Source organism: Schistocerca serialis, chromosome 11 (genome assembly GCF_023864345.2).
Source record: "Schistocerca serialis cubense isolate TAMUIC-IGC-003099 chromosome 11, iqSchSeri2.2, whole genome shotgun sequence".
In the NCBI taxonomy this organism is placed as follows: domain Eukaryota; kingdom Metazoa; phylum Arthropoda; class Insecta; order Orthoptera; family Acrididae; genus Schistocerca; species Schistocerca serialis.
This window is the reverse complement of record NC_064648.1, coordinates 67,471,879-67,490,326: the sequence shown is the minus strand read 5'-3', so window position 1 is coordinate 67,490,326 and position 18,448 is coordinate 67,471,879. Positions and strand designations below refer to the sequence as shown.

At 42.0% G+C, this 18,448-nt stretch overlaps 1 protein-coding gene across 1 annotated transcript in view; it reads left to right on the top strand.

Moving 5' to 3' along the window:
* Positions 1-18,448, top strand: part of LOC126426851 (mucin-19) — a 129,301-nt gene that overhangs the window by 33,570 nt on the left and 77,283 nt on the right. The window contains exons 5-7 of the mRNA XM_050088872.1: positions 5,225-5,427; positions 6,549-6,667; positions 18,071-18,365. Of these exons, the coding sequence (XP_049944829.1) occupies positions 5,225-5,427; positions 6,549-6,667; positions 18,071-18,365 (617 nt within the window). The remainder of the gene's footprint in view (positions 1-5,224; positions 5,428-6,548; positions 6,668-18,070; positions 18,366-18,448) is intronic.

Below are 18,448 nucleotides of genomic sequence, written 5' to 3'. Positions count from 1 at the left end.
AAGTTCTGTGCCAGTTGTAATGGATCTGGGAGATGTGTTATTTTCTACCGGATTTGTCGATACCAAATTGTAAATGTTTTCTTATATTTTTGTCAGAATTTTTTTTATTGTAATTTGCGTTATTATATGCTAATTTACTTATATTTTTGAGAGTGACAGCATATTGATTACTATTAGTAAATGTGACGAAGAATATCAAAGAGACTGATTACAAGTGGAAACTTGTGCGTTGTTTAAAATGTCTTTGACACTGGAGTGGTCTTTGACTGTAGTCAGTCGCCAGTGAACTCTTGGTGTGTGTTGACGGTAGAACAATGTGCAGGTCGCCGTCATAAATAATTTGCTAGTGAACAGGAAAAAATGAATTATGTTACTATTTTTTCTATATAAAACTTTAAGAAGAAACCACATTCGAAGAAATGGTATTGAAGCACCAAAAATGAGGCAGACGCATTGAACCAGGTCATTTCTGCAGCTGACGAAACTGCATTGTGGAATCATACTTCCACTAGACAACTGAAGCCAAGACAAATATCGCCTTGTAAACATTTCACGGAAAAGGTACTGTCACGAAATATGCCAAATTTAAGTACATAAAAAATAGTGGGCATCTTTCACAGTGATGTATAAAATGTTACTTATTCAAAGGATTGATAAGTTCTACTGTTGTGTGGAAAGGTATACTGTTATGGAACATGGAAAAAGTGTATTTTTTAACTGGGAAATCCGGGGAAAAATGCGGATTATCCCCCCCCCCCCCCTGCCCCCTCCTTTACACCATCTGATTAAATCAACAATGTATGCTTTTTCTAGTTGAATGAGAGAAGAGCAATTCTCTAGGACCCACTGATAAATAAGTATCATGGCTTCCCCAAGAAAACACTACATTTTTCTCTTATTTCATTTCCCACTAATGGTATTCAGGGTGGCAGTTTTGGAAAACATGGAATTCTCATGGAATTTCATGAAAGCTCAGGGAATTACGTGTTTTTAACCTAACATTGAAATTGATTTTTATTGAGTTTTATAACTCACAAATTTTAAAATACTTATTATCTCAGAGTGTGTTAATTATATGAATATCATTCCAAATAAATTATTGATGTTTCAAAACTGCGGCTATACTACTGGTTATTGATGGTATATAGCTCTGCTGAGAGGAAAGAAAAGTCATAATTGTGGTATGCTGTGTTCCCCCCCTGCTAATCATTAATTCGCATTAATTTATCAGGTAGATTGTTGTGGAGTTAGACCGAAATTTTATTTCATAATATTCTTGGAGCATTGTACAATTTGCTTGCAGTAACAACCTTCATACCCTCAATAATAGCCTCCAGTGCATTTTTAACTTTAATGGGGAATACTGAAATCTCATTCCTTGTATGATTCAAAATCTCTCTGCTCACCATTAATTTATCAGGAGCTGCTTGACACCATATTCTCCTTCACACCTGTAATTTTCAGTTTTTGCAAGTTTTAGCAGCCATCCTGGTACTGGTCCTGGGTGTATTAGCGTCTCACAAGAAGCTTTTAGTGGATACTTTGTGTATATTTTACCATTTATAGACTAACAAATACTGTCATCACCTGCTTCCATCTGGTATCTGTCATACATGAACTTTACTTTCCCTTTGTCTAAATTGCTGTCATTTCTACCCGTCAGAAAGCAGACAGCAAATTTTGCTGTCTTTACACTGTTCAAAAACCGACAAGTCAGTATCTAACGTATAATATCCTCAGGCACTGAAAAAATTGATACAAACTCATTATATAGTAGGGCTACAAGGGCCATTGGAAACACAACCAATTTTGCTGGGATTTGTGCAAATTAACTCAAAATGAAACATTATGTTGTAGCATGCAAACTCATCATTTGGCCTTTTCTTTGTCTTCACTGACTGGCACAAATGTGTGATGTGTGAAGCTGAAAGTACTATAATAGGATAGTGGCACCAAGTATCTGGCGGGAAAGAAGAGCGGTAGTATACTGACACAATTAATTGTAGGGAATATAGGAATTTGGCATCAGATGGGAGGAGGATGCTGTGAAGGGAAGGTTAGCAGTGAAGAAATTTTCACTCTCGAGGCACTTTTCTTTTTGGAACAGTAGGTGTCGGGATGTATAGCTGAGTTGGCGTAAGAAGGTCCCCGACATTTGCAGTGGGCTTGGCCCGATAGCTTCCTGTGCTTACCTCCACCAGTTGTATAAAGCGATCTTGTAAGTATCTATATGCCAAAGCCCCACTGTTGTCCACGCACATTACATCAGTAAGTGGTTTTTATTGAAAGGGAATTTAACGTTTATATTGAGAAAGTGTCCATTATTTCTATTTCTTTGGAACTGCAAACTGATCTAAGGAATCTTTATACATTCAAATACGGGGCCACAGCACTGTTATTAGGTCCATTTTTATTCTTTTGTGTGCAAATGAATGTCAAATCTGAACACTCCACTTTGACAGAAACCTGTCGGCGTGTTGTAATTCACAAGTCGTGGTGTAGTCACACCCGAGGTATTACTCACCCTGTGGCTTATCTTAGAAAGGAGATTAAAGAAAGGGAAACCTGCATTTATAGTATTTGTAGATATGGAGGAAGCTTTTGACAATGTTGGCTGAGATATACTCTTTGAAATTCTGAAGTTAGAAGATAAAACAAGGAGTAAAAAGGTTTTGTACAACTTGTACAGAAACCAGATGACAGTTAAGATTTTAAGAACTTCAGAGACAGTGAAATAAGGTTGTACCAAGTGTCCTAGGAGTTTTTTTTGCAGTGGCATGTGAGGATAAAATCTCAGTTTTCGAACCATGTCAGTTCGAATAAAATTCTCTAGCTTTCGACGCCTATCTACAATGTCGTCGTCGGGATTAAAAACCGCCGGCTGCCGGTGCCGGCACGGGTTTCCACATATATTGGCACTATTGCGACCTCCGGCACCGATCGGAGGAGGCCGAAACGGTGCGTGGGTGGAAGGTGAAGTAGGCAGGCGGTAGCAGCTCCAGCCCCCCCGGGACCGTGTGACATCAGGTCGCGTGCGAGGCCGGCACCACGTTTCAAACTCCCATTCCTGTCTCCCTACATGTTTCAGGCATCCGTCTTTGCCTTCTTCGGATATCCAAAGCCTGTCGTCACACCCTACTAAGTGTGTACCCCCGGTTTCTGTTAAAATTGTTGCTGTTTAATCTGATCTCAGCTGCCTCTTTTGTAACAGAATCCTACTATGTTGACACACGAGCCACGACTCTCGTGTTTTCAAACTGTATTTTGTGTCCGTTTTCCAAGCGGCGCTCAGCTATGGCCGACTTGTCGAGCACCCTTTGTTTAATATGCCTCTTGCGCTCAGTAAAACACTCTGCAGCTGTGCGAATTATCTGACCTGTACAGATACCGTACACAGTGAGCACACGAAGAGCTACATTGTCTTTTCAATAGGATGTAGCGTATCCCGTGTCTTGGGGCGAGCTGGAACACTGGTCTCAGTCCGTGCCTCTGCAACACGTGTCCTAACTTGCTGTTCATTGCTTCACAGTGTGGCAGGAAAGTAGCCAGCTTGCCCTCTTCTACCAACCGGTTCACGAGGCATCTTCCTTTAGTGGCACTTGAAAGCATTTGCTATGTGTCTCTTGCTATAACCGTTCTTTTGGAACACCTGTTAAAAGTACTGCAATTCAGACGTAGATGGTCGTTGTGAGATATAACTTTCGCTCTGTGTATTAATGTGTTCAGGATCTTGTTCTTGTGCACAGGCTGTAAAAATGATCAGTGTTCAGGTATCGATCAGTGTGTCTGTTTCACGTACACTGAATGACCGAGCCGGCCTCCTGCTGCCCACTCTACTGAAACATCCGAGAACTGTAGCTTGCCATCCTTCTCCATCTCGATGGTAAATTTAATGTCGGGTTGGGCACCGTTTGTGTGATTGACAAACTGTTGCATGGCATTTTCACTGTGGGGCCCTGTCAGAGAGGTGTCATCGATGTGCTTTAGGAAGCACAACAGTTGTAATGTCACAGAATTCAGAGCCTGTTGGAGACAGTGGTAATCCCATGACTACTATCTGTTACGTCATAATGTGCATGACAATAGAAGACGTACACTGTCGTTAGAATACGACACTCCTGGCGACAATGCCACAGATATCCATCAAAAGCTCAAGAATTTTATTTGAATTGACACGAGCTGAAAACCGAGAAGATTTTATTAGAGATTGTACCATATCTCCCATGTTATTCAATCTGCGCATTAAACGAGCAGTGAGGAAACAGAGGTGACATTTGGTAAAGGAGACAAAAGTTCAGGAATAATAATAAAAACATTTGAGGTTCAAATGTAATTGTGTCAGACTCCACATGACTTGGAAGATCAGTTGAACAGAATGGATAATGCCTTAAAATGAAATTACAATATGAATTTCAACAGAAGTAAAACAAGGCTAATTGGACGTAGTCAGATTAAATCAGCTGACTGAGAGAATTAAATTAGGAAATGAGACACTAAAAGCTGGAGATGTTTTTCATTAGGGGAATAACTTGAGGGAATTAGATTTGGAGATGAGACACAAAATAGGTGATGCTTTTGATTTGGATGGTGAAATAACTGATGATGCCAGAAGTAAAGACGATATAAAATGTAGACTGGGCATAGCTAGAAAAGAAGATCTGTAAGAGAACACTTCATTAATGTCGAATATAAGTTTATTTGTAGGAAGTCTTGTCTGTAGGTAATTGAGTCTAGCTATGTACATAAATGAAATGTGTATGGTAAGAGAATGGAAGATTTTGAAATGTGTGCTACAGGAGAGTACTGAAGATTATATGTATAAATTTCATAACTAAGGAAGGGGTACTGAATTGAATTGAGGAAAACAGAAATTTGTGACACAAGTTGACAAAAATAAGAGATCAGTCAGTAGGATATATATATCGAGGCCTCAGTGCATCGACAGTTTGGTAGTGGAAGGAATTGTGGGTGGTAAAAATTGTAGATGCAGACAAAAGGTTGACAATGCAGGTTCAGGCAAATGTATGTTGGAGCAGTTAGGATGAGTCTTGCAGAGTACATACTAATGTGGAGAGCTGCAGCAAAGTAGTTTTGGATCTGAAGAGTGCAACAACAACAACAGCAATATTTGTGTACGTTCGAGAACTGTAGACCCCACTTGCCCTCTGTGCAGTGGTTTTTGTAACCGTGTCACTACCTACAGTAGCACTGTTATCTCCCACAGGACGAAACGCGGTCGTAGTGACTCATTCAACGGCAGCGGCGAAAGTGGCAGTACGCCACGGGGTACGGCGAGCGACGAGACACCCGGCACGCGGTCACGAGTCAAGCGCCTGTGCAGCAACGAGATCCTTAGCTCGCTCAGCTCTAGCCGTTGCCTGCTGGTGCTCGCTGCCAACAACAAGAGGAAGTTCACCATCTCCCCAGGTCTGTAGCGCACTCCTTCCTGTCCTACAAGTCCTGCAGGAGATCGATTTCTTCTGTATCGGCACTGCTTTATAAATGTGAGGAACGGCACCGTTCCACCGGGCTCTATAAGACATGTACACACACCGTATTCCTCAATTAAAAATTGTGTGCCACGCGTGACTATGCGTAGCACAGTTGTCGAGGTGCACGATCTGAAGGACAGTGTGCGTGGAGTAATACACACGATTAAAAAGGTGTACATAATTGTGTGCTAATACTGTAGTTCTTGCAACCACTGTCACTCTGTGCATTCTGTTTTATGCACCTTGGCGACACTGCTGTGGATAACCGAGGTGATTTTTAATTAATGAAGATAACCAATACGTATCTGTAAAACTGGGTTTGAGAAAGCACTACAGTTGCATATGTTTTTATATTGTAACACTCGTTTAATTTGGTGTGTTGCCATTGTTTCTAGATGCACTTGAAAATGAGCCATGCTTGAAATTAGTATTGCTAATAAAGTACAACTTTAAAGATATCCGTACAGAACAATGTCTTTCCTCCTGCCTGAGAGCCTTCACGGGCCAGTTGTCGGGTTGCCTCCGCAATCAGTTCTCTCTCTCTCTCTCTCTCTCTCTCTCTCTCTCTCTCTCTCTCTCTCTGCCTATTTATGCCCAAAGTATTACAGTTGTTTGTGTTGCGATTCACCTGCCAATCCCTGCAACAAGTGTCAATCCTCTTCTCGCATGTTTCTACAATTTTCTAGTGTTACAATTTCTCTGCGTGTAATAGCATCATCTGTTAAGAATCTCACGGAACTTGTGACATTATCTGCTACATCGCAGTAAGTTTTCCTTGAGGTACACCCAAATTCCTTTTACATCTGGAGGTTTATCTCCTTCTAAGGAAGAAATGCCGTGTTCCCTATTGTTGCCCCGAGCAATCTCGATCTGTCTGCAGAATATTTGCCTCTAGCATTTCCTTGTCTGTTTTCTTTGGAGGGAACAAAACAGTGCACCCGTTAGCTGCTCATACTGTCGGTTGTTCATGGTTTATCATTTAAAAGTATAATATTGCTATCCTTGTTTGGAATACGATTTGCTGCATGTGACAGATTGGAACCCTTTCTTTTGCAGACGGGAGTCCACGTAGTGGCACACCTGTCCCGGTGCAGACCGGCAAACACTTCAAGTCTGGATCCAGTCCGGACACAGAGGAGCAGAATGGCCGGGAAGAGGACATGGTACAGGCAGAGGTAAGCGATGTTACAGGAGCAAATGATGTGACCCATTGGCATAGGTCAGATCAGATACTTGAGTGATCACCTGGAAGTCGTAACACTTTTATATTTAGTAATTGTGAAAATATCATTTCTGATGTACTTCTGAATGATTTAGTAAAAATGATGTAGTCTAAGAGCAAACATTTTGACATATTACTTGTCTTCTTCTGCAGGACACAGAAACTGCTGGCTTCAGTTTTTCTATCTAGAGTGTTTCAGGATGTACAGGGTCTTCGGAAAGTTACCAGGCAGTTACGACATACGTTAGAAGCGACGTCCGTGGCAGCTGTAAGAGTACAAACCCATTTAATTTTATTGGAAAACTCTTTATACAGATCTGAAAGTGGTACGCTTCTCATATTTGCGGTTATTTTCAGTTTTTTAGTCCCAAAGTATGCAGGTATGATTGTGAGATTTTGTTGCTACCCAAAGACGAAGTCTGTCAAAATAAGACGCGGCGAACAAAGGGGACGTATGTTTTTTGAAGTTGCACATTCCCCAAATAATTTTCCCAGAAGATGCACAGTATTAGCTGTGTGCACAATAGCACCATCTTGCTGAACCAGTAGTTGCTTTCATTTTCCTTTAGTTGGCCAATGAAATCGTGGAGCATTAAACCGTATCATTCACTGTTCACGGTTTGTTCAAAAAATAAAGGTCCAGTCGTGCATCGTCAGGATATTGGTACCCACACAGCAATTCCCTGATCCTGCAGTGACATTTCAAGATTCTTCGTTGGCCGTAAACGTGTTTTGCGTTAACACGACAGGAGAGCTAGAATTGGGCCTCGTCTGTACAGACTATGACATTGAGAATATCAGTGGTTCTCCTGTCAATAAGAGATGTAAACTATTTGCAGTAAAGGATTCAGTTTTCACGATCCACATCTCTCAATTCTTTCACTGCTGCCACATTAGACCAGAACAATTTCAATATTTTCCAAGTTGCTTAGTGCGCGGTTGTGAGCCTATTATCTTTGCAACGTTCCAACTTCAAAGATGATTTTTCTGGGCTGTGCTCCATAGAATCAGAAATATCCCACTCATTTGGCATCTCAAACACTGTGCCCATATCTCGAAATTTATCAATAAGTTACTGACAGCATTACAGTGTGCTCCAGCCCTTTCCAGGAATTTTTCAGCAAATTTACGTATTTTATCACGTCATTGAAACACATATTTGATAAGAAAATATATTCCTCAGTCTAAAGCACCACAATTTAAAAACAAATTGAATAGTGGCCAAACACGACACATTGCATTTGACAGCTTTCATCCAGTGAACCTAACAGCTAGATCTTACTTCCGTAGTCCAGTACATTGTGACTTTATTTGACTCTCCATATAATATGCTACTGGAGTGAAAACTGTGTGTAAATTTGTATTCTGTTCACGAATTTCAAAAATAGTTTTAGGTGGTGTGGACGTACCTCACTTTGAAATTTAATTTCAGTGGGTGGTAAGATTGTGTGCGACAAAGTTTCCGTACATAGTTGCGTTCGTGGGATCGGAATTGTGAAGTTTACTGTGGAACCCCTTGTTATACTATTTTTGAAACACAAATTATCTCCTTTTGTGTGAGATGTTTTGTTGTTTGAGACAGAAACTTACTTGCCCTTTGCTTACTGCACAATTTGTGGATCAATTGAACGGAGGAGACCTTGACGTACCATACTCAGGGCTCAAGGTGAAGCACTGGTTGGCACAACATTTGGTAATGAATGTTGTAAACATTTTCTCTACAATTTAAGACTCAGAAATCTAGGGACGTGCAACAGGGAACTGACAACACGATAGCAATGAAATTGTGTTCTGTGAAAAAATGGCGCTAACAAAGTTTGACATTTCCCGTCTTCAGTTCAGATTTAGTATATTCTGGCTCTCTGTATCTCAGATGATATCATAACCTCACTTACACCATTTGGTACTAGGCAAAGCAAAGTTCCACATCTCTACTTGACGGTGTTATCTGACATTTTCTGGTGTGAATCGACCTTTATTAGATGGAGTGTGTCTACTAAAAACTGATGAGCTGCATAAACAAATTGTTCTCTCAATACTTTGAATCATTAGGAGTAGTGAAAATTTATTCGGTTGTTCTAGAATATGTCGTTCTTGCCAATTATAATGTATCCAGAAAGAACTATAGAGTTTTTCCAGTTAAACAAAAATAATGTACATTTGAACACAGTTACACAATTGACAGCTGCTTTGTGCAGCTTGTATTACAAATATACACGAGGGTATTGTAGTCGGCATTAACACTGAAGTCGTGATGGATTGCTGAGTACCTCAACTGTTTTTATGCTTGTTCTTGGAAGTACGGTCTTTTCGTCTTGGAACTGTACGACTTTATCATGGTCCTTCAGTTTCCACATTCTGAGTTTCTCCTTGTATGCCTCAAATGTTTAGCTTATTGGACCTGAAGCAGCCAGTGAGGAGACTATTGATCACTTTCCAAGGAAGGGCTTAGTACCACTTTAACATCTAGCATTCTATTTTGAACTTGATTCTCAATCAGAATAGTCTATAAGAGAGTACCATCTTCCACCCCATCCATACCTTGTGATCTTATGGCTTCTAATACCAGGAGTTCCCTATTACAAGGTTGTTCCTCATACAGAAGTCAAGAAGAGCCTATAAACTTTTGGGTTTTATGCATCCCACCCATAAGAACCTAGAATACTCCCGTATGTATCTCTTGCAGTCTTCACTTTGGCATTCGTATCACCTGCGATAATTGTTACTACCTCCTGTACTCTTTCCTCGAGGTCATCTTCAAATTTTCTTCTTCTTCTTTTTCTCCTTCTCCTCCTTCACAATCAACCTGTGGTGACTAGCAATGAATGATGTTTATATTTTGGGAAGAATTTAATTTTCGCCTGATGTGATGAATACAGTCAGAAACGCCACATGATCTTTCATTCAGTGATCCATAACAGGACTGACTCCATTTTTGCTTGGGGTATTCCAGATGAGCATAGATACTATCCCTTCCATGTCGTTTCAACAAGACCGAGTGTGTCGATTTTCTTCATTTTCATCAAGTCTACACATTCATCTGTTTAGCCAGTTGAGGTGAAAATATTAACTGTGGCAATTCTGATTAGAGTTGCATATCGAGTTTTGTGTGTGTTCAACTTCGATTGTGGCGTGGCATCGGGTTTTGCAGTGTCAATGTCTTTGCCAGAGGTCATTTTTCTGAAAAATACATTTCCATACAAGGCCTCATTTGGTTTTGAAAGCAGTTTCGTTTGTTCAGTTGCTAGCTCGCTCTAGCCTTTGGAGTTCACACTCTGTCACAGGGCAGTGGTCTCCCAGAGAGACGAGTCATTTCATCTGCCAGATTTACTGTACTGAAATCTACTTCTGCCATTAAGGTCTGCGCTGGTGACTCTGGGCACAGGTTCTGAGCTATACGTCACGAGACAGGGTCCCTGCCTGAACTTGGCCGTTCTATCACTCTGGCTTTTTGAAGTGTAGGATCCCACCCCTGCGATAGACAGGAATTACTAGACTGGAGAAATACGGGAAGCTAGCTCTATCTCCCTTGAGACCAGTTAATTGTTGTGCACGATGCTACAACCAAAATTTTACGCACTCCACACGCACATGTGGGAAGCTGGTCGGGTGCAGGACGGCGACACTTTTTACACTACTGGCTCTGGCCCTGTACTAGCGAAGAGAGTTGAGCACAACTTGCCAGATATTTTTGTAGCGAGTGTATTTCAGTGAAAACTTTAAACTAAATAAAAAATGTTAACTTTTATGGCATTTTATTTACAATTGGCGAAATATTTTGTGCCGTGTGGTTCATTGTGTGCAGAATGCTCATGTCAGATCATGAATCTGGGACCTTTCTTCAACTTTTTTCCCCCCGTGACAGAAAAAAATTACAACAAAATGTTGATCAGTAGACTTGATGTGAACTACATTTCTGTATAGCTTCGGGGGTTTGTCGCTGAGCTGTCGTAACAAATTTGTGCTGTTGTAATATCTGTACTCGAATGGAGTACTCTTTCATAAATTGCTCATTTCTGGTTGCATTTCTTACAGTGTCTGGTGCTACTGAAAACAGCATGCTAAATAATTTTAATTCATCTTCTGTGTTCCACAGAAACTTTGACGAAGCTGTGCGCGGTTTTTTTTTTTTTTTTTTTAAAACCGTGAATCTTGTTCTGATGTAATTGTGGCGATAGGTGACTTTCGAAAGAAGTAAAGTACTGTGTTCACGTACGAGTAAATTTACTGACGTGTTAAAATAGTCCTTGTGGTTTCATCCTTGTTCAGTGTCAGTTACTGATTGTTTGGTGCTTCGAGGAGCAGTTGTTCTTGTTATTGTGCGAGATGTCGGATGTCATCGTGAAATCCCCATATTTCTTTGGCACAACTGACTGACATCTTCAATTTGACAGACATACTTCTGAGCTGTGATTGAAGCTTCCTATTTGTTCCGCTCTAAGTAGGAAACACGAAGGCGTGAAGCTGCCAGATTTGGTGGCCCGATATCTATCGTTCTTAATGTGCACTGCCTTTGGCCGCAGCAAGTTCTGTCGGAAGTAGCATCCTGAAATACAAGTCCGTGCTGCCGAGTGACGCCCTCGCCATTGTCAAAATATTTGTGTCTCCACCAAACAGTCATCCCTTGTATGACCAGTAGTTTCTCTATATGGTCACTGTCACTTTAATATTGCCAGCGGCAGATTCCACATTCTGCCAATGTAGAATCCAATACCTCTGTTCACAAGATTTGTCATGCTGCACCTTCCGCGTGCCAAGAAACTCGGATTTCTTCTAGGCTCAGTGAAGGTGGTCTCGGTTGGAGAATGCCTGTCATTTATAAGATTCCTTGGAGCTGTGGGAAGTTGTACATTGGACAAACTTGCACTGTGGAAGATGGATATGTCGAACATTGATGACACGCACATTTTGACTGGCTGGAGAAATCTGTAGTAGCCGAGCATTGGCTCAGTATCTGGTGTAATATGGCCTGCAAAATTATCGAAATGCTCTTGTTGACATCTTCGCATTGGGACAGTGTAATAAAGAAGCAGTGGAAATTCACATCTCGACAAATATTTTGAACGGAGACCGTGTGTTCCAGCTTTGCGCACAACGGGATCTAGTGCTGTCAGTATTAAAGTGGCAGTGATGGCTAAGGGAAACTGTCGGTTGTACGAGGGATGACATTTTAGTGACAGCTTAAATATTACAGCGACAACAGCGAGGATGGTCGCACGGCAACGCACAGTAGGAACAACAGCCTTTGTGCATACACTGAATTCCTCGTTTTATGGTCTGACAGGTTGCACAGCTGACCGTCCTGCTACCCATTCAGAAACCTTTGATATTGGTCACAAAATCTGTCATCTTCGTGCTTGCACATTTCGTACTTACAAGGGACACCTTTGACCCCGAACACTTGGAACTGCATAAAACTGTGTTTAGACAAACACTCAATCATAAAAACAACAGCAGCCTGTGTCATTTCCGTGCAAAACTGTGCATTTGGCTGCTAGCTAGTGCCATGAGACGGTGGCATATTGTAGCTGCATGAAAAAGTGCTCGAGTTGTGTGAATGTATGTTTTGGAGTGTTTGTATATGAGTGTGTACAGTGACATCGTGAAGAGAATTTTTATCCTATCAATCCTGTCCACGTATTAGGAACAAAGTTGTGACTTGCTGAATATGGAACTGAAATAGGGGTTGGGGATAGTGGGGATGACACGCTAGATAGATTACTGATTTTGAAGGGCAGTAAGAATCTGAATGTGAACATGAGTATTCAAACAGAAAACAGACTGTCACAATAACAAACTATAAAAGATCATTTAATATCACAGTTTGGTAGAGCAAAGTCGTTCGGGTCTACAGTTCGCTGTTGGCATTTGCAAATGTGGGCACCAGATGCGTCTAAAATGATTGGCTTGGACACTTTCAAAATTTCAATTTCTTTTGTCGATGATCTTAACTCTGAATATGGCATTTCATCCAGGCATATTGCTACATTTGTCACACATAAGGACATATAAGACAATAGTAGATAAGAGGGCACAATAATTTGTGGAGAAAGTGAACATGTTTATGACAGAGAACGGTTTGGAGAAAGGAAACATTTGGAAAAGTGAGCAGAGTTAATTCCAGTAAGAAATCTCTTCGTCAACACCTTTTCACAGGGGAGAGGAAACTGCAGCTACTGCAATGCAATCTGTTCACAGCTCCACCCACAGCTGCGCAATTGATGTGGCTTTATCAATGACAGACAGAAAGAAAAACAGAAAACAAACTGTACATCTGTTATCAAGAGGCCCAAGGCAGTTTGAGCCCAGATATTTCAAAGAAACTTGAAATACCCTGCCCATGAAACATTCCAAAGTGAAAAAATGACTAAAGAACACACAAACGTTTTCTAACTTCAGTCCTTGGTGAACATGTAACAAGTGAAAAGAGCCTAGTGTTGTGTGATTCCTGGTCAGGCCATACAGATTGTACCCATATAGATGCACATTTTCTGAACAAGATGTTATGCTGAAGACATTGTCACCGAAAACAGTGAAGTATTGTCAACCCCTTGATGTTTATTTCTTGTGATTATTGACATACCCGTATAACCATTTAAAAATGTAATTAGTGTTACTTTTGATATTGGACTGCTTGAATGCGCAAAAGTGATTTTGAGTGTAAAAATATGGCTTTAGTGAGCTGTGTAACTTGTTCTCTTCCACTTTGTTGTGACCTCTTCATCAAAATCCCACATCTACTTTGAAGACCAATATAAGTACTATCAGATGTGTAGGATATGTGTGTTTTACACGATTATAATTACTTTAATCAGAAGGTTTTTGAGGCTTTTTGTCACTTGATTGAAAATGTAGTGATACACTGATGTCATTAAATTATGCACGATTTCTGTCCTAAGGTATTGATATTGTGTCACTTTGTTTCTCTGTTTTAAAATGTCACTTGTGATACAATGCAACGTTTTGCATGCAGTTGACACAGACCAGTGTTGTTTGTTTATCTACAGTATTATTCTAACAAGGGAACCTCCCCCATCGCACCCCCCTCAGATTTAGTTATAAGTTGGCACAGTGGATAGGCCTTGAAAAACTGAACACAGATCAATCGAGAAAACAGGAAGAAGTTGTGTGGAACTATGAAAAAATAAGCAAAATATACAAACTGAGTAGTCCATGCGCAACATAGGCAACATCAAGGAGAGTATAAGTTCAGAAGCGCCGTGGTCCCGTGGTTAGTGTGAGCAACTGTGGAACTAGAGGTTCTTGGTTCAAATCTTCCTTAGAGTGAAAAGTTTGCTTTCTTTATTTTTGCAAAGTTATGATCTGTCCGTTCGTTCATTGACGTCTCTGTTCCGTATAATAAGTTTAGTGTCTGTGTTTTGCGACTGCACCGCAAAACCATGTGATTAGTAGCCGAAAGGACGTGCCTGTCCAATGGAAACCGAAAACATTTGATTGCAAGGTCATAGGTCAACCGATTCCTCCACAGGAAAACACGTCTGATATATTCTATACGACACGGGTGACGGCATGTACATCACATGACAGTAATATGTTGTCGACCCACCTAACTTGTACACTTGGTGAATGGGTAAAAAGATTCTTCTACCTTGCCCAATTTAGGTTTTCTTGTGGATGTGATAATCATTCCCAAAAAAGTGTGAAAACATAAGTGCTTGTCACATAAACTGCAACAAATGAATGCAACAGTTTCACAGTCACACAATTTTGTCTGTGCTCTGTCAAAACATATGTTTTTAACGTTTTCAAATTTTTCCGTGTGTAGACCGTCAATTCCTGCATATGTCCAAGCAAATCTGAACATGTCCTGGAATTTTGGAGAGCGAAGTTGATTATATGTGAGTGCCTGAACTTTGATAATTGTCTGAAAATAAAAAATAAAAATTTTCTCCCTAGGGAAGACTTGAACCAAGGACCTATCATTCCGCAGCTGCACACGCTAACCACAGGACCACGGCGCTCATGGGTTTACACCCACCTGGATGTTGCTTATCTCACACATGGACTACTCAGTTTGTATATTTTGCTTATTTTTTCATAGTTCCACACAACTTCTTCCTGTTTTCTCGATTGATCTGTGTTCAGTTTTTCAAGGCCTATCCACTGTACCAACTTATAACTAATTCTGAGGGGGGTGCGATGGGGAGGTTCCCTTGTAAGCACGGTTCTGTGCAGTTTCGAGCATTCTAGGTCAAAGGTGACCCTCACTAGACTGACACAAGTAGGGGTCTTCAGCAATAGCTCAGAAGTGCGTTCATCGCAGTTGCTTTAATGAAATGAAATGTTCTGGGGATTTCACAACATCATCTCACCCAAGAACAATTTGTATCGTTGTCGGGGAAAGCCTGAAGCAACATTACTTTGAATAGTTATACACCAAACCATTGAATTAGATGCATATTTATTTCCACTGTTCTTTTTATATAGTAAAGCCCACGTTTGTAATGCAACTGATCAGTGAACCACACGGAGTTTTTAGGAACCTAAGTAATACAAACAAGTGACAATAATATATGGTCATACTCTATAATTGTTCACTTGAAATTTACGTGAATGTTTAATCACACCTCAGTGACAGTTCGGCCCAAATTAACATAATATCTGTGCACAATGAAGGCATATTTGAGATGTACGGTACGAATGTAACTGAGTAACTGAGTATCCTAGACTACCCACAGAGAATTTTCTGCAAAGTTAAATTTTCTATTTGAAACATTCCATTAACATGTTACTGTAGTAAAAGTAAGTAGTTTTTGACAATAGAAAAATCAGTGATCTTACGGGAACCAATGTTACCACTGCGGCGAGGCCGTTGGCAGTGACTGCGTATGGAGCTAGAAAGAATAAGGTTCAGTGGTTGCACAGCTTTCAGTATTCAGTGTTAGCTGGAGGCGGTGTAAAGAACGACACTGCCGCACAGTGAATGATTGCAAATGAATGGTTTCAAGTGACAAATCACGGTACACAGTGTGGCAATACGATGGAAGGTTTTAGTTTGTTTCATATGTGGAGGACATTACCTACCATAATGTTTAGTGCAAACAGTGAAGTGTGGAGAGGTATTGGGGTGTTTTTCACGGGTAGAGGATGGTCCCATTATTGCGCTAAAAAAATGGTGAATGCAGAAGAATATGAAAGCATTCATTTTACTGCTTTGTTTACTATGTACAGTAGAGAAAGTTTATAGATAATAATTGCTCGTATCAGTACGGGAGTGCACCTCGCTGTAATGGAACGCCAGTGATTCAGTGGTTTACGGATTGTAACATTCCCGAAATGGATCGGCCTACACAGAGTCCCGATCCGAACCCCAGTGTTCGAGGCTAGTAAATTCTTCGATTTCACATCTCGATTAAGAATGGGTTGGCATTCCTCTACAGGCATTCGGACATTTCCGAAAGTGCCTCCAGTGAAGTTCGAGCCGCCATAAAGGTGGGCACGCGTCATATTAATGTCCACTAATAAGTGTCTGGACACCTGTGATCCAGTGGTTCCTGTATTACATATGGAACAGAGGACAGTGAATGAAAAAATGGTGTTTATCATAGGTCATACATTATATCGAGTGGGGTCTTTTCTCCAATGTTACGTTTCACTCATTTTACGCACAGATGCATTCATTTTATCGTACACTGAAGTGACAAAACCCGTGGGATATCTCTTAACATTGTGTCGACCTTCTTAGTGCCTGGCACAGTGCAGCAACTCGGTGTGGCACGGACGCGACAAGTTGTTGGAAGTTTTGTGCTGAAATACTGAGCATTGCTGCCTCTATAGCCATCTGTAATTGCATGAGTGCGACCTTTGCAGGACCTTGTGCTCGAACGACCTCTCGATTATGTTCTGTAAATGAAATTTTCACTCCGCAGTGGAGTGTGTGCCGATATAAAACTTCGTGCCAGATTAAAACTGTGTGCCGAACCGAGACTCGAACTCGGGACCTTTGCCTTTTGCGGGCGTGTGCTCTATTGTCTAAGCTATCCGAGCACGACTCGTTCCCCGTCCTCACAGCTTTACTTCCGCCAGTACCTTGCCTACTACCTTCCGAACTTCACAGAAGGTCTGCTGCGAAACTTGCAGAACTAGTGCTCCCGGAAACGAGGATATTGCGGAGACACATCTTAGCCACAGCCTGGGGGACGTTTCCGGACTGAAATTTTCACTCTGCAGTGGATTGTGCACCGATACGAAACTTCCTTTAAGATTAAAACTGTGTGCCGGACTGAGACTCGAACTCCCGAGTTTTTTAATCCGCCACGAAGTTTCGCGTTCTGTAAATGTTCGACGAGATCCCATTGGGCAATCTGGGTGACCGACTCGTCGGCTCGAATTAACCAGATTGTTCTTCAGACGTATCGTTGCTCGGGAACCTGAAGTCCGTGAATGGTTGCAGACGATCTCCGAGTAGCCGATCGTAACCGTTTCCAGTCACTAATTGGTTCGGTCGGACTGGCAGACCCAGTTCACTTCACGTAGACACAGCCCACGCCACCGTGGAGCCACCACCAGCTCACACAGTGCCTCGTTGACCACTCGGGTCCACAGCTTTGCGGAGTCTGCGCCACACTCGAACCCTACCGACTGAAATTGGGACTCGTGTGACCGGGCTACAGTTTTCCAGTTGTATAGTGTCCGACCAATACGGTCACCGCAGACACTTGTCGGTCGTCTCCAGCCACAGTTCACTAATGTCGAATTTTGCCGCACTGCCCGGGTGGATAAGTTCGTTATACGTCTCACGTCGATTTCTGCAATTTTTTCACCCAGTTTGTTATTTAGCACTGACAAATCCTCACAAACACTGCTGCACCCATTCGTTAAGTGAAGGCCGTCAGCCACTGAGTTGTCCGTGGTGAGTGGTAATACCTGACATTTGGTATTAATACTGTGGATCTCAGAATATTGATTTCCCTAAGGATTTCTGAAATGGAATGTCCCACGGACCTAGCTCCGACTACCGTTCCACGTTCATTGTCTGTCGATTCCGTGCAGTTGTAATCACATCGAAACCCTTTCACGAGAATCCCCTGCATATAAATGACAACTCTGCCAATGCACTGCCTTTTTATACCTTGTGTACACGATATTACTGCCATCTTTGTACGTGTGTATCGCGATCACACAACCATTGTTACCTCAGTGTACTCGTTACTCAGTAGAGCCTTCCCTCCGATTGCTATATTTAAGTTTATTTTAACATCTCATCGTATTTGGAGAGGCCATTTGCACGTGACGGAACGAGTTGCAAATGCAGTACAGAAAGGCTACCCGGCAGCTAGCCTACCCCGTACACCTGTTCGGTGATGCTAAACGGTAATGTACTCTATTTACTCAGGAAACGTCAGTTCGGAGGAGATCGGCCGAGACTGCGGTAGAGGATGCCCCCGCGAGTCCGCCACCCGCCCGCGCTCCTACACCCGCGCGGGACACGGGGGTCTCCGCTGCCGACGGCGAGGACGTGACGCCGGAGCACTGGAAGAGGCCTAAGGACGCGGACCGGGACGCCGCCCTCCCCCACCGGGCGACACCTCACCCTGCGCGCAAGCTGGTAGGCACGCGCGACCTCGCGGAGCAGCGGCGTGCCGACAGGTCGGCCCTCGTGGGACTACTCACTGTCATCGGCAAGGGAGGTGAGTCGGCTGTCAACTCCATTGACTTTGTCGGGCCCACTGTGTTTGCACCTGTTGCCGATCGGTGTTGTGATTAAATAACT